Source organism: Grammomys surdaster, unplaced genomic scaffold (genome assembly GCF_004785775.1).
Source record: "Grammomys surdaster isolate TR1022 unplaced genomic scaffold, NIH_TR_1.0 124820, whole genome shotgun sequence".
In the NCBI taxonomy this organism is placed as follows: domain Eukaryota; kingdom Metazoa; phylum Chordata; class Mammalia; order Rodentia; family Muridae; genus Grammomys; species Grammomys surdaster.
Window position 1 is genome coordinate 168286 of NW_021619764.1, and position 12730 is coordinate 181015.

General features: G+C 50.0%; 1 protein-coding gene across 2 annotated transcripts in view; it reads left to right on the forward strand.

Annotated features, from left to right (window-relative positions):
* LOC114636695 (zinc finger protein 862-like) overlaps nt 1-12488 on the forward strand; it is an 18198-nt gene extending 5710 nt beyond the window's left edge. For both annotated transcript variants that reach the window (XM_028784765.1, XM_028784764.1), the window contains exons 2-5: nt 1051-1169; nt 5143-5247; nt 6083-8200; nt 10531-12488. In XM_028784765.1, the coding sequence (XP_028640598.1) occupies nt 6094-8166 (2073 nt within the window). In that variant the 5' untranslated portion in view covers nt 1051-1169; nt 5143-5247; nt 6083-6093 and the 3' untranslated portion in view covers nt 8167-8200; nt 10531-12488. The remainder of the gene's footprint in view (nt 1-1050; nt 1170-5142; nt 5248-6082; nt 8201-10530) is intronic.
* The last annotated feature ends 242 nt before the right edge of the window (nt 12489-12730 follow it).

A 12730-nucleotide genomic window follows, 5' to 3' on the forward strand; every position in this document is an offset into this window, starting at 1 on the left:
TAGCTGTGGGATATAGCTGTGGGATATAGCTGTGGGATATAGCTGTGCAGAGCTGAACACTCCACAGTCTTTATGGCCTGCGCATTGACCACTTGTGGGTCTCCATTAATTGCCATCTACTGAATGAAGAAACAAACTTTTCTAATGAGGGTTGACAGATGCACTAACCTATAAGTGTTTTGATAAGCCATTAGCAGGTTGTTAAATACTGTGTTCACTTAGTAGAATGATAGCAATTGTTCTGCCTGAGGGCCTATGTCAAGCCACAGGTTCTTGGCCTCAGTAACAGTGTCAGGTATAGAGTCTTATCTTAAGGAACTATTAAAAATAATGAGAAAGTGATTAGTTACACTCATGACATTTACCTTACTACTGCACCAGTGGGCGTGTCTTGCCAGGCTGGTCATTATTGTAGCTTGCAGGGTTCATAAGTGGGTACGATGGGTGGTTATTTTCCCCCCAGTAGTGTGCATAGCACCTTCTCGTACTTTGAATGTTAACCAGTAGGGACAAAGCTTCTAGATCATTACCAGCTTGATTTCTTCATATTCTATGACTCAAGTATGTGGTGTCTATAGCAATAGGGTCTCACTGTCAAATTCTGGAGGATAATCTGTGTCCTTGACACGTCCTGTGATGGTTGAGGGTTTGTGGTATCTCACTGGCCAACTGCAAAAGAGGAAACCTATTTTTGGCTCTGACCTTTTATTTGTTAGCCTGCAGTGTCCAGTAGGAGCCTTGTTAGAGGCAACAAATCCATTTAAACTCTTTTAGAATTATTTATTTAGAATGTATTGTATACGTGTGCATGTATGTGGGTGCATGCCTGCCAGTCAGAGGACAGTTTGTGAGAATTTGTTTCTCTCATTCCAGTGTATAGGTCCCAGAAATTGAACCCAGGTTGAATGCATGGTGGCAAGTCCTTACCTGCTGAGCCGTCGTCCTGGCCCTGGTGCCTCGTATTTGATGTCTTCAGCCCAGATAGGCAGACAGAGTCATATGCAAACACCCTGTTGCAAGTGTTCATTGCTCTTCCTGGTTTAATTTTAGATGTTACTAGTGATTCCTACTGTGGAGGATGAAGACATGGCCTCTTACGCCACCCAGGCCCACTTCTCTCCCCTCCACCCTCTCAGAGCAGGACAACAAACGTTTATGGTTACATCAATGTAAGTTATTTGCCCAGTTGTGTCTGTGTGTTATTTACTGCTGAGTGCCACATTGTGCTTTCTCCTTTATTGTAGATTTTTTTTGTATTTTTTGGGGTAATTTTTTTTTTTTTGTACTTGCACTGATTCTTCCCAAACTCTCTCCAGTGGGGTTAAGACGCTCCTCTGCTCTCCTTCCCTGTGGCCACACATCCTGAGGCCTGTTGACTTCATTGGTTATCTGGGCGCTTTCCTCTTGGACCTTCTAAACGAGTTACCAGACTAGTTACTTAGCCTTCCACACAGCTGTGGCTTAGCGACTACTCTGTCATGTTGTCACTTTCCTGCTTTCTGGATCTGTCCCTCCTGGGGACATTTCAGTGACACATCTTCAAGTAGCTTCCTAACAAACAGTAGATGCAAAAGCTTCTTCCTGAGACACGGCAGATTTGCAGATGCCTCCATGGTACCCACAGGACTGAGGGAGGGTTTGATGGATGCGGGATTCCGGACGGAAACCATTTCCTTAGAAAGCCCTGTTCTGCTGTTTTTCAGATAACTGCTGAGAAACTGAATAGTCTTCTTACTCCTAAATCTTAGAGCACAATGCATTACTTCTCTGAGAGCCTTTAAAATCCATCCCAGCGGCTCAGTAGTCAGGGCATGACCTGCTCTTGCAGAGGACTCTGCTGGGTTCACGATTCCCTGGCACCCCACCAAGAGGTACCCACATCTGCAGCTCTTAGCTGCCTGGAACTCCCGCCTAGGACCTTACACCTCTGGTCACTTGTGTACACGTACCCACCACGCACATGTGCATGGTTAAAAGTAATAATTACTGTTGAAAGTCTAGTCCATTGTACTAAGGCATTTCATGATATGCCTGCAGCAGGTATTGATACTGTTTGCCTCGTGGCTCCTTCCCCAGCGTCAGAGCTGGGAAAGTGTCCTCGTGAGATTTCCACAGTGATTTCTTTTATCTTTTTTTCTCAGAACTCTTCTGTTAGTCAGATACTTCCTAGACAAGACTGTGTTTTGTTTCTTTTTCTCTATTTTCTGCTTTTCCCCCTAACAATTCAGTTTTGTTCCCCCCATCCCCTTTGGAGTTTTCTGTTTGTTTTTTCAAATATGCAACAGCTCTTCTGTAGATCTTTAATTTTTTTTTTATAAAATGTTCTTTTTTATTAAGTCATTTATTTACTTTACATCCTGATTAAAGCTTCTCCTCCCTCTTCTCTTCCCAGTCCCTCCCCCTCACCTCTCCTCTTCCCACCCCTCCTTCCCTTTCTCTTCAGAGAAGAGGAAGCCTCTCCTGGATATCCACCAGCCTTGGCATATCAAGCTGCAGCAAGACTAGGTGCATCTTCTTCTATTGAGACCAGACAAAGCTGTTTTTTTTTTCTTCTCCGTTTTCTGCCTTTTAAATTTCCCAATGATTCTGTGTTTGGGAATTTTCTGTTTCTGCTCTTGTTTCTGACACCCCCCCCCCCCACTGCCACCCCGTCTTCTTTCCTGTAGCGCCATCTTGTTTCTGAGCCCCCTGTCTTCTCTCCTGCAGTGCCATCATGGCTGTGTTACTGCTAGTATTAATTCTTTCTCTCGAAGTCCTTTATTAATTGGGGACTGAAGAGAGGGCTCAGGGTTAAGAAAATTTACTGCTCTTCCAGAGGACTTGGGTTTGATTCCTGGCAGTCACATGGTGGCCCACACTTGTGTAACTCTAATTCCAAGGCCTCTGAGGACAGAGGTTCACACATGGCACACAGACATACATGTAGACAGAACACCCGTACACATAGGTAAATGCTTTTAAGAAAGATTTGTTTTTATTTATGTGTATGTGTGTGTGTCTGCCATGTGTGTGTGATGCCCACGGAGATTAGAAGATGGTCATACCTCCTGGAGCTGGACTTAGGAGCAGTTGAGAGCCACCAGTGTGGGTGCTGGAAACTGAACCTGGTCCTCTAGAAGAGCAGGAAGTGATCTTAACTCCTGAGCCCTGTTACAACCCTCAGGATCGAGTCTCAGCTCCTGTTTAAGATTCCATGTCGGTCCCTGTGGTATCTCTAGACTGTCTAGTCTTTCCTCTGCCTGTTTTCATATAGGAGGTCTTTCTTAAGCTACATTTTTTAAGTTCATTCCTATTTAAAAACAAAACCTTGTTGGGTCTGGTAGCACACACCTTTAATCTGAGCACTCTGAGAGGCAGAGGCAGACTGACCTCTGTAAATTCCAGGACAGCCAGGACTAATACAAACCCTATTTCAAAATGATGATAATGACGATGATGATGATGATAATAACTAATTTTAAAAAGCCTTAGAAGCAGACAACAGGAAGCTCTGTACATGGCTGGAATCATTTAAGGGTAGGTGACACTGTAAGGACCAGCTTTAACTTGAGTGTGTCTTAGAAGAAACTAAAAAAGTCAATATATATTGGTGTTTGGAAGGAAGGGAAGCACATAAACACACACACACATACACACATACACACACACACACAGGCACACACGCGCATGAGCGCCCATGTACACACCCTTTCTTTTTACTGGCACAGAAGGTACAAGACGAGACAAGGCCAGCCAGGGCCTCAAGCCTTGCAGTACCCCTGAGCCTATGAACTGAAAAACGTTTTCAACAACACTACCCCTCGCTTTTCAGTGTTCTGGGGTCTGGGATTTCTCTTGGAAGATTTTCCTGGATACTCCATCTCCATTCTTCTTCCCCCAAGATGGTGCTCTTTCCTGGGGCTCCCTTGGTGCCTGAGCAAGTGTCAGCCATCTCTCCACTCTGTTCGTCTGATCATTCCTTACCCACTGATGACTCTCTCACCCCCCCACCCAGTCTTGCCCTCCAGGGCTGTGCTGCAGACCCCCTCGGCTCCCCTTGGGGGGCAGCCCTACCGCATCTTATGTCTCCCGGTCTGTCTAGCACGGTGTTTCTCTGGGTTTGTGCCTTTAGTTATACCTTTGGACTTCTTTCAAAGCCATTTTAAGAAGGACACCAGTTCAGTCTGCCACACTTTAATCATTTGCCTACTTACTTTTTGCCTACTTACTTTTTATTAAAAGTAAATATGTAAACACACAAATACCCATGTCATGCATACGAATATCCAAGTGATCCAAAGAATAAACACTCCTTCAGTTCTTCGCAGAAGCAATCAGAACTACTAATTACTTCTATGTGTTCTAAACATTATGTGTGTGTGTGTGTGCGCATGTGTGTCCTTGTCTGTATGTATGACAGGGCACATACATGCCATGGCATGTGTGTGTTTTGTGTGTGTGTCAGAAAACAACTTTGGGAGTAATTTCTTTCCTATCACCATCTGGTTTCAGGGGAATTTAACTCAGGTCATCAAGCTCAGTGGCAAGCATCTTTCCCCGCTGGGTCACCTTGCTGACCCTTGTTTGCACACCTTCACAGACATACAAAAGCAGGAAAGGAATGGATTTTCACATTAAATAAGAAAGCAGTTTACTGAGCTAAGTAAAGAGTGGTGCGTAACTCTCTTAATCTCTTTTCAGGCTCCATTGCAGATGGTTGATATCTTGAAAGGCCTTTCATTCAAAGATGTGCAGCTAGCCACCTGAACAAAAGCCAGCTGAGGTTATATGGGGCTCAAGCACAGCCAGTTGTTGATGGCAGCCTCAGCCTCTTGCATAGGGCTTTGCATCGCATCTGGCATCTTTCTCCTGTTTTATCTCTCTTCTGCCCCCACTCCCTGACCCCAGGCACTTTTCTGAAAACATCTCACTGGCTCTTGCTTCCCATGACTGGCCACAGAAGTAATCCATCCTGGCTAAGAAGTAGTCTTCCCTGGCCCCTACTTTGGCATTCAGATGACTATGTTCTAAGTCTGTCTCACTAACTGGCCTTTGCCAAGGACAGAACCATCGTCTCCACATGTTACAGGGCCAGGTCTAGCTTGTGGTGGGCTGTGTGCTCTGCCAGCCCAGTGATAGTATGACTCTTTATTTCTCCAACAGAACCTCCTGCTGCCAAGCCAGACTTGATCACAAAACTGGAACAGAGATCTGCACCCTGGATCAAGGATCCTAATGAGTTAAAGTCAGGGAAAAGTCGCTCCCTGGGTGAGTCTGGCTCCATTAAGTTCTAAAAGGCACAAGACTGGGCACATGTAGCTTTGGGAAGCCACACAACCTGAGTCCAGCCATACTTATCCTGGACCTCTTGTATTACAAGGCCACAGACAGACAAAGATGAATAAAGAACTTACCCTACCTGAGACTGTAGAACAGTCTAAGCCACAGAGACAGTGCAGAAAAAATAAGGTCCTCTGTGGAGCAGAGTTCTGACGGAGCCGTGCCAGAGCTGGTGGGAAGAGGCAGATGAGAGACACTGGGCAAGAGGAGTGGGGTAGCCCTGACTCAGAGCAGGGCTCCCATCCTTTCCTCCTGGGGAACAGTGACAGCTCTGTGACTTGTGCGAGCTACATGTTTAATACCCCAGTCCATCATTGACTGGCCAGTAGCCACTCTGTGTGAGTCTTAACATGCTTTCGGAGACTCACACGAAGATGAAGGGGCTTGAATTTATCCTTACTTGTTTGTGAAGCTTCACAAGAAGATTAAAGTTGCCTGTTTAGTCTAATGCTGTCTGCGGCCAAGGGTGGTTGATCGAGTTCACCAGCATCTGGTGGCTCATAGTCCTGTGGTACCGGGGTGAGTGGGTGGGGGAGCCAGCAAAAGAACAAACAAGGGTCTGCCTTTTCTGTTGGGGGAGCCAGGTTGGCCTCCACTGGGAATGCTGGGGAGGGTTCGTTGAAGCTAGCAGCCATCTTAGAAAGAGGAATGGTGTTCAGCTTCTCTGCTTTACACAATGGGTGCTTATTCAATGCGGGTGTCTTAGCTGGTAGACCACAGGGCTCAGAACAACGAATCCAAGCATAATTTAATTTCTTCAAAGGGAGAAAGAAGATGGTGGCAGTGAAAGAAGCCAGCAGCCAGACCCTGGCCTCAGCTATAGAGTCCGTCTCACAGCCAGCCTCTGTGGAGACCTGTAGCCCGCACTGCCTGCCCAGCGTGTGTGAAGGAGACGTGGACGGCCCCAAGAATGTCAAGAGCACATACAGGCCCCGTTCCATTCAGAGGTCCTGGTTTGAGCAGTTTCCTTGGTTAGCAATGGACTCCAAAGAGACTAAGCTGTTCTGCTCTGTTTGCACAGAAAGACCGACTCTCCATGACAAGTCGTCCCGCTTGGTCCAAGGTTACACTGGGCCTTTTAAAGTGGAAACTTTAAAATACCATGAGGTCAGTAAGGCCCACAAACTGTGCATCAACACCGTGGAGATCAGAGGTGACAGCCCTCAGCCTACTCTCACCCCAGAGATCTCCAGCGACCTCATGGCCAGCATGGAGCACTTCTTCAACGCTGCCTACTCCATCGCCTACCACTCCAGGCCTCTGAACGACTTCGAGAAGGTCTTGCGACAGCTCCAGAATTCCGGCACCACACTGTTAGGCAAGTACCGGAACCGCACTGCGTGTACCCAGTTCATCAAGTATATCTCTGAGACTCTGAAGAAGGAAATCCTAAGAGACATCCGGAACTCTCCGTGTGTGAGCCTGCTATTGGACAGCTGCGTGGACTCCTCCAACCAGGCCTGTGTGGGGATATACATGCGCTACTTGAAGCAGATGGAGGTGACGGAGTCCTACATCACCCTGGCCCCTCTCTCCAGTGAGACGGTAGATGGGTACTTTGAGACCATCGTTGCTGCCCTGGATGAACTGGATATCCCTTTCCGGAAGCCTGGCTGGGTGGTGGGTCTGGGGACTGATGGCTCTGCCATGCTGAGCTACAAGGGAGGCCTTGTGGAAAAGTTCCGGGAGATCATCCCTCAGCTGCTGCCTGTGCACAGTGTGGCCCATCGGCTGCATGTGGCTGTAGTGGATGCCTGTGGTAACATTGACCTGGTGAGGAAGTGTGAGCGGCACATCCGGACTGTCTTCAAGTTTTATCAGTCCTCCAACAAGAGGCTCAGCGGGCTGCAGGGTGTCGCAGCCCCCCTGGAGCAGGAAATCAGTCGTCTGAAGGACTTGAGTGCTGTCAGGTGGGTGGCCAGCAGAAGGCGGACTCTGAATGCGTTTGTGGTGAGCTGGCCTGCCCTGGCTAGGCACCTCCAGAGCGTGGTGGACACTGGGGGCCAGGTTGGTCAGAGGGCCAAAGGCATGCTGAAACTGATAAAGGGCTTCCACTTCATCAAGTTCTGCCACTTCATTTTGGATTTTCTGAGCATCTATAAGCCTCTGTCTGAGGTATGCCAGAAGGATCTTGTGCTCGTCACAGAGCTGAATTCGACCCTGGGGCGCGCCTATGTGGCACTGGAGAGACTCTGCCAACAGGCAGGGCCCAAAGAGGAAGAGTTCAACGCTGGCTTCCAGGACGGGCAGCTCCGTGGCATCTCCCTGAACAGAGGAGAGATGGCTGAGCAGCGATTCCAGGCAGACAGGAAGAGAATGATCCTGACTGGGGCCGAGTACCTCCAGCAGAGGTTTGGTGCAAACTGGCCGGCACAGCTCAGGAATATGGAGGTGTTAGACCCTGTGGCCTGGCCTAGCGGGACTGAACTGGCCTGCTTTGGGAATGACGACATTCTCGGCCTGGCCAGGCACTTTGCACTTTCTCTCCCGGTGGGATACAGCGAGGATGCTCTACAGAAGGAGTGGCTGAGCTTGAAAGCAGCTACCCAGAACCTTACATTCCCCTCGCTGTGTAAGACCGCCCTGACTCAGCACCGCCGATTCCCTCTGCTGAGCAGACTCGTGGCTGTGGTGGTCAGTGTGCCCATCTCCACTTCCTGCTGTGAACGGGGGTTCAAGGCCATGAGCAGGATCAGGACGGATGAGAGGACCAAACTCTCCAATGAGGTGCTCAACACTCTCATGATGACAGCAGTGAACGGTGTGGCGGTCACGGAGTATGACCCTCAGCCGGCCATCCAGCTCTGGTATCTCACCTCTTCAGGACGCCGCTTCAGCCACATGTAGGCCTGTGCCCGGGCGCCTGCCTGCTCTCATGCCAGTAAGTACGCAGAATCATTAGTATGGGAGACAAAGGGGAGCCCCCTGTGCTCCCAGTCCCACAGTGAGCCAGTCTGAGCAAGTCAGCTCACAGAGGAAGGGCCTGTGGAGTACTGCAGAGCACTTGAGCAGAGACTCATTTCCTACTTCCTGCCATTTGTGGTGCCAGGGCCATCAGTCTTCCCGCAGAGCCTCGGTCACCCCTGATACTCAAGCCACTGCCAATGACCACAGGCTCAGAGGTAAAATAACAGTGGGGACAGTAGGAAGGAGACCGGCTAGAAAGGGGCAGGAGACAAACCCTGTGTTTCCGCTGAGCAGTGTGGAGAACCCTCACAGGAGTATGGGCTGTGGTCTCCATGAGGACTGCAGGAGAGGGGAAGAAGATTTGTCTTCTCTCTTCTTCCTTGGAGAACCACTTGCAGGAAGGAGCTAGAGACAGAAGAACTATCCTGGAGGAGTATACAAGCCAGCTAGAGAGACCTACCTGTAGTGGGATACTTTTCCTGCAAGTTGGGAGGAGCTAAGTTGGGAGGAGTAAGGAGAGGAAGAAGAAGAGGAGAGGAAGAGGAGGAGCTAGGGGAGAGAGGACCAGAGAGAGGGGAACATGGAAGTGGACATGGTGTGTCTGTAGCAGTCTAAGGTAGTTGATCTATCTAGGTTGAGTATTGGGTAACACCTCTAATTGTGTGGGCATCTTGTTATTGAGCATTACCAAATATATAAAGCCTTTGGATAATCTAAGTATTCGAGTTTCATTCCTACTGGGCTGAGTGAATGGTGGGATGGTATGTGCACAGCCCAGCCTTGTAGAGACAGCGTGGAAGATTGGCAGAGCCATCTCCCACGCTGGTGTCTTGTGGGTGACAGGGCCGGTGGCTCTGGTCGTCTGAGCAGACTGCCTGATCTGAGCAGCAGTAGTATGCTGCCTTCACTCGTGGCTGTAGGCCTAGGCTAGTCAGGAACATGGCAGCTGCTTAAGAAGAAGCCTCTGTTTTTAAATATCTCCTACTACACATACCTGGTGCACAGCCTCAGGACAGTGTAGATAACATGCAGTTTTGGGGTCATCTGCCCCAGTTCTAGGTCTAGCTCCCCTGCAGGTCAGTGTCCTGGCGCTGTTGATTTCATCTAGGAATGAGTTAACACGCAGCATTCTGACCAGTAGAGCACATGCTGCTAAGATAAAGCCCATTGCTGGAAATGAAATTCAAGGGCTGAGGGTGTCAGGCAGGGATGGAATCATGTTCCAGGCTGGGTTGACTTTGAGTCAGGCAGTGGGGTTTAGGGAAAGAAGAGAGTCGTGTGGGTCAGGGCGGCTGTGAAGGAAGTGTTATGTAGAGCCATACCATCTGGGACTGTGGTACTTCCTGGGAGCCTTCAGTTAGCCATCAGCCTGCGGGTGGGGTTGTATCTATCAGAGAGCTGAGTACTAACAGCTGAATGGGAGATCACCCTTATGGAGACCACGGCCCACACTCTGTGAGGATTCTCCACACTGCTCAGCAGGAACACAGGGTTTGTCTCCTGCCCCTTTTCTAGCCGGTCACCTTCCTATTGTCCCCACTGTTATCTCTGAGCCTGTGGTCACTGGCAGTGGGCTTAAGCATCAGGGTGACCGAGGCTCTGCGGGAAGATTGATGGCCCTGGCACCACAAATGGACAGAAAGTAGGTGTGTCTCCTTCCCTGTGACAGAGGGATCTCTTTGAGTCTGCCTCCTGCACAGGGGTGAGGGAGGAAGAGCTGGAAGCAATGCCTCAGGGAACGCTGTCCTCTCTGTGGGGCTGACGAGACTGATGTGATGTTGCCACCACCCTAGCAGGCCTTGTGGACATTTGGGGCTCAATAGCTCCTTGCTGTGGGTCCCTGTGCACTGGGTGCTTGCAAGTCCCTGGCCTCTAACCCAGTAATTCCTCTCTGGAATACCAGTACCTGCATCCCAGTTATGACAACCAAAAGGACCTCCAGACATCTCCAGATGTCCCCTGAGGACAAAGCCCCCCAACCCAATCCTTTGCCCTTGGAGAAAAAACCAAGCAGAGCAGGCAGGCGAGCGGTGCAGGATGTGCAGGCAGGCAAGCAGTGCAGGATGAAAAGGCAGGCGAGCAGTGCAGGACAAACAGGCAGGCGAGTGGTACAGGATGTGCAGGCAGGCGAGCAGTGCAGGATGAACAGGCAGGCGAGCGGTGCAGGACAAGCAGGCAGGCGAGCAGTGCAGGATGCAGGGCTGGCCTGTCTGCTTGGTTTCAATGTTGCCTTTACCACACTTAGATGTGGACTGGGTAAGGCACTCCTCTGTGCTCAGTGTACTTACATTGTCTCCTCCACAGATACAGGGCTCAGGAAGGAGGGGATGACAACACTTTGTAAGGAGGACTCCACGACCCAGAAGACATCCATCACACCATCTGGGGAGCCATAAGGTTTAGAAAAATCACATGGTGAAGGTTTCTGTACCCTGTACCATCTCAAAGACCCCATGGGCCTGAAGAGGAGTAGCCGAGACAAGGCCTTGGGGCCCCCTTGATTATGGAGAATGGCTTTCTGAAGATTCTGGGCTGTCCTGGTGTGATAACCTTATGCACCCAGAATGTGGGCAGTGACAAAGGGTTGAAGCAGACATCCCAAGGGGCAAGGCCCTCGAGGTGCCACCATACCTCCCAGTGCAAAGGCAGGCCAGACAAGCACTTACCTCAAGTCCGTTCTGCCCAAAGGATCCTGCCATGAGAGATACTCCCACATACTCTGTTGGCAGAGGACTTTCCTGAAGTGGGAGATTGGGGGGGTGGGTGAAAGGAGCACCCTGGTTCTCTACATCCATGGCACAAATGGGAGGTGACCTATGAGGAAGGCCATGTGACGGTGGAAATGATTGCACTCCAGGGACCTTGGCCTGCTGCAGAAGCTCCCAGGTTGGGCCGTTCTGGACCACTCATGCAGTAGAATTCAAAGAGACCCCACCCCTCAAGGCCTGCTTTTAGCATGAAACAGACCAATATCCTTTGCACAGAGCATGCGAAAGGTGCTCTCATCACATCTCCTACGTAGTAAAGCATGCTTCCTCCGAAGGAAGCCTGGTCGCTCCCCACCTCTGAACCCCTGGGTTGGCTGCTGTAGTTTCCTGAGACATACACAAGAGGTGGGAGCTGGAAGGTGTTGAATCCAGGCCCGCTCTTCTGCAGACAGTGCGCCTATGATTAACCCCTTCCTCTTTTCTGTGCCTCGTTTTCACTCCTCATGTGGTTGCCACAGAGAATCCAAGTGCCTGTTGGCTCCCTGTAGCTGTAGCAGTAGTCAGTGGAAGCCTCAGTCTCGGAGAGAAGGGTTTTGTCTAGAGCACTTAGCCGCTCCTACCCTGCACTTGTCCTTAGCGGTAAAGCTATCAGCTTTGCCACTAGAGTTGTACTGTAGGCAGAGGTGCTGTCCTCACCTGCTGTCCACGGGACAGATGCACCTGTCCTGCAGACTGCTCAGAAGCACCAGAGCTTGGGAAATGGTCCCCATCCTGCATGTGTAGACTCATACTCCCCAAACCAGCTCAGCGGCTATAGTTTCTCATATGCTTCCTCAGGATCTCTGTGGGTACCATCTAGCTCAGTGGTCACTTCCATTCTCATAGAAGGGCCTTCAGCAAAACTAGGTCTTCTGGCCATCTCCCTTTTCCCCCTTACAGTGACCTGAATCAGCCTAGTCCTTCCAGGGCAGCCTGACCTTGCAGGCTCAGTGGTTGCCTGTTTGGTTAGGATGAACTTTTTAGGCTCTGCCTTCTTCAACTTCAGGTTGGAGAACTGCCCAATGGAAGGGCTCCTTGCCTCAGTCTCCTGCTCTTTTTAAATGTGCAGGAACCTTGCTTGCTGTTTGTCTGCTGTAGACCCCTGGTCTATGCTATAAACACACACAGCCTCTGACCAAGCTACCTACCCACTCCTTCCAACAGGTGCTGAAAACCCCAGAGATTCTGTACCCAGGTGCCTCACATGCAGACCTTATGACTCTCTGCCCCAGTGCCTAGCCTTGGTGTACAGTGTACAGTTTCCTGCTCAAGAAGATCCCCTATTCAGCCTAGGATCTTGCAGGAAAGAGACAGTCAGGCCTTTGGCTCCAAATCTAGGTGACCCAGGCAAAATCTTCTGAGTCCAGGGATTTTCTAGGTCAGGCTTGAGCCATCTGCATGGCTTCAGCAAGCTCCTCTCCTACATCTTCCCTTTAAAAATACCCTCAGCAAGACCCCAGTCCTATGCGGTGTAGTCATGGTTTCTGGAATGAGGCTTGGGGAGCTGAGGTGGCTACCAGGTGGAGAAGCACCCTGTCTTCACACCAGCACGCTGAGGTCACTTGCAGATGTGGAGCAGGGTGTTTCTAGGCTAAGAAACACAGGGTGGTTGTCATGCATAGAGCAGGTTTCTAGCCTGTGTGTCTCACTCAGGTCTCCCTGACCCTTTGCTAGCTCAAGAAAGAGAAGCAATGTTCGTGTTTAGGCCCTGAAGGGGGCACATGGTGAGCGCCCTCGCCTTGCAGCCTTTGTGCTCA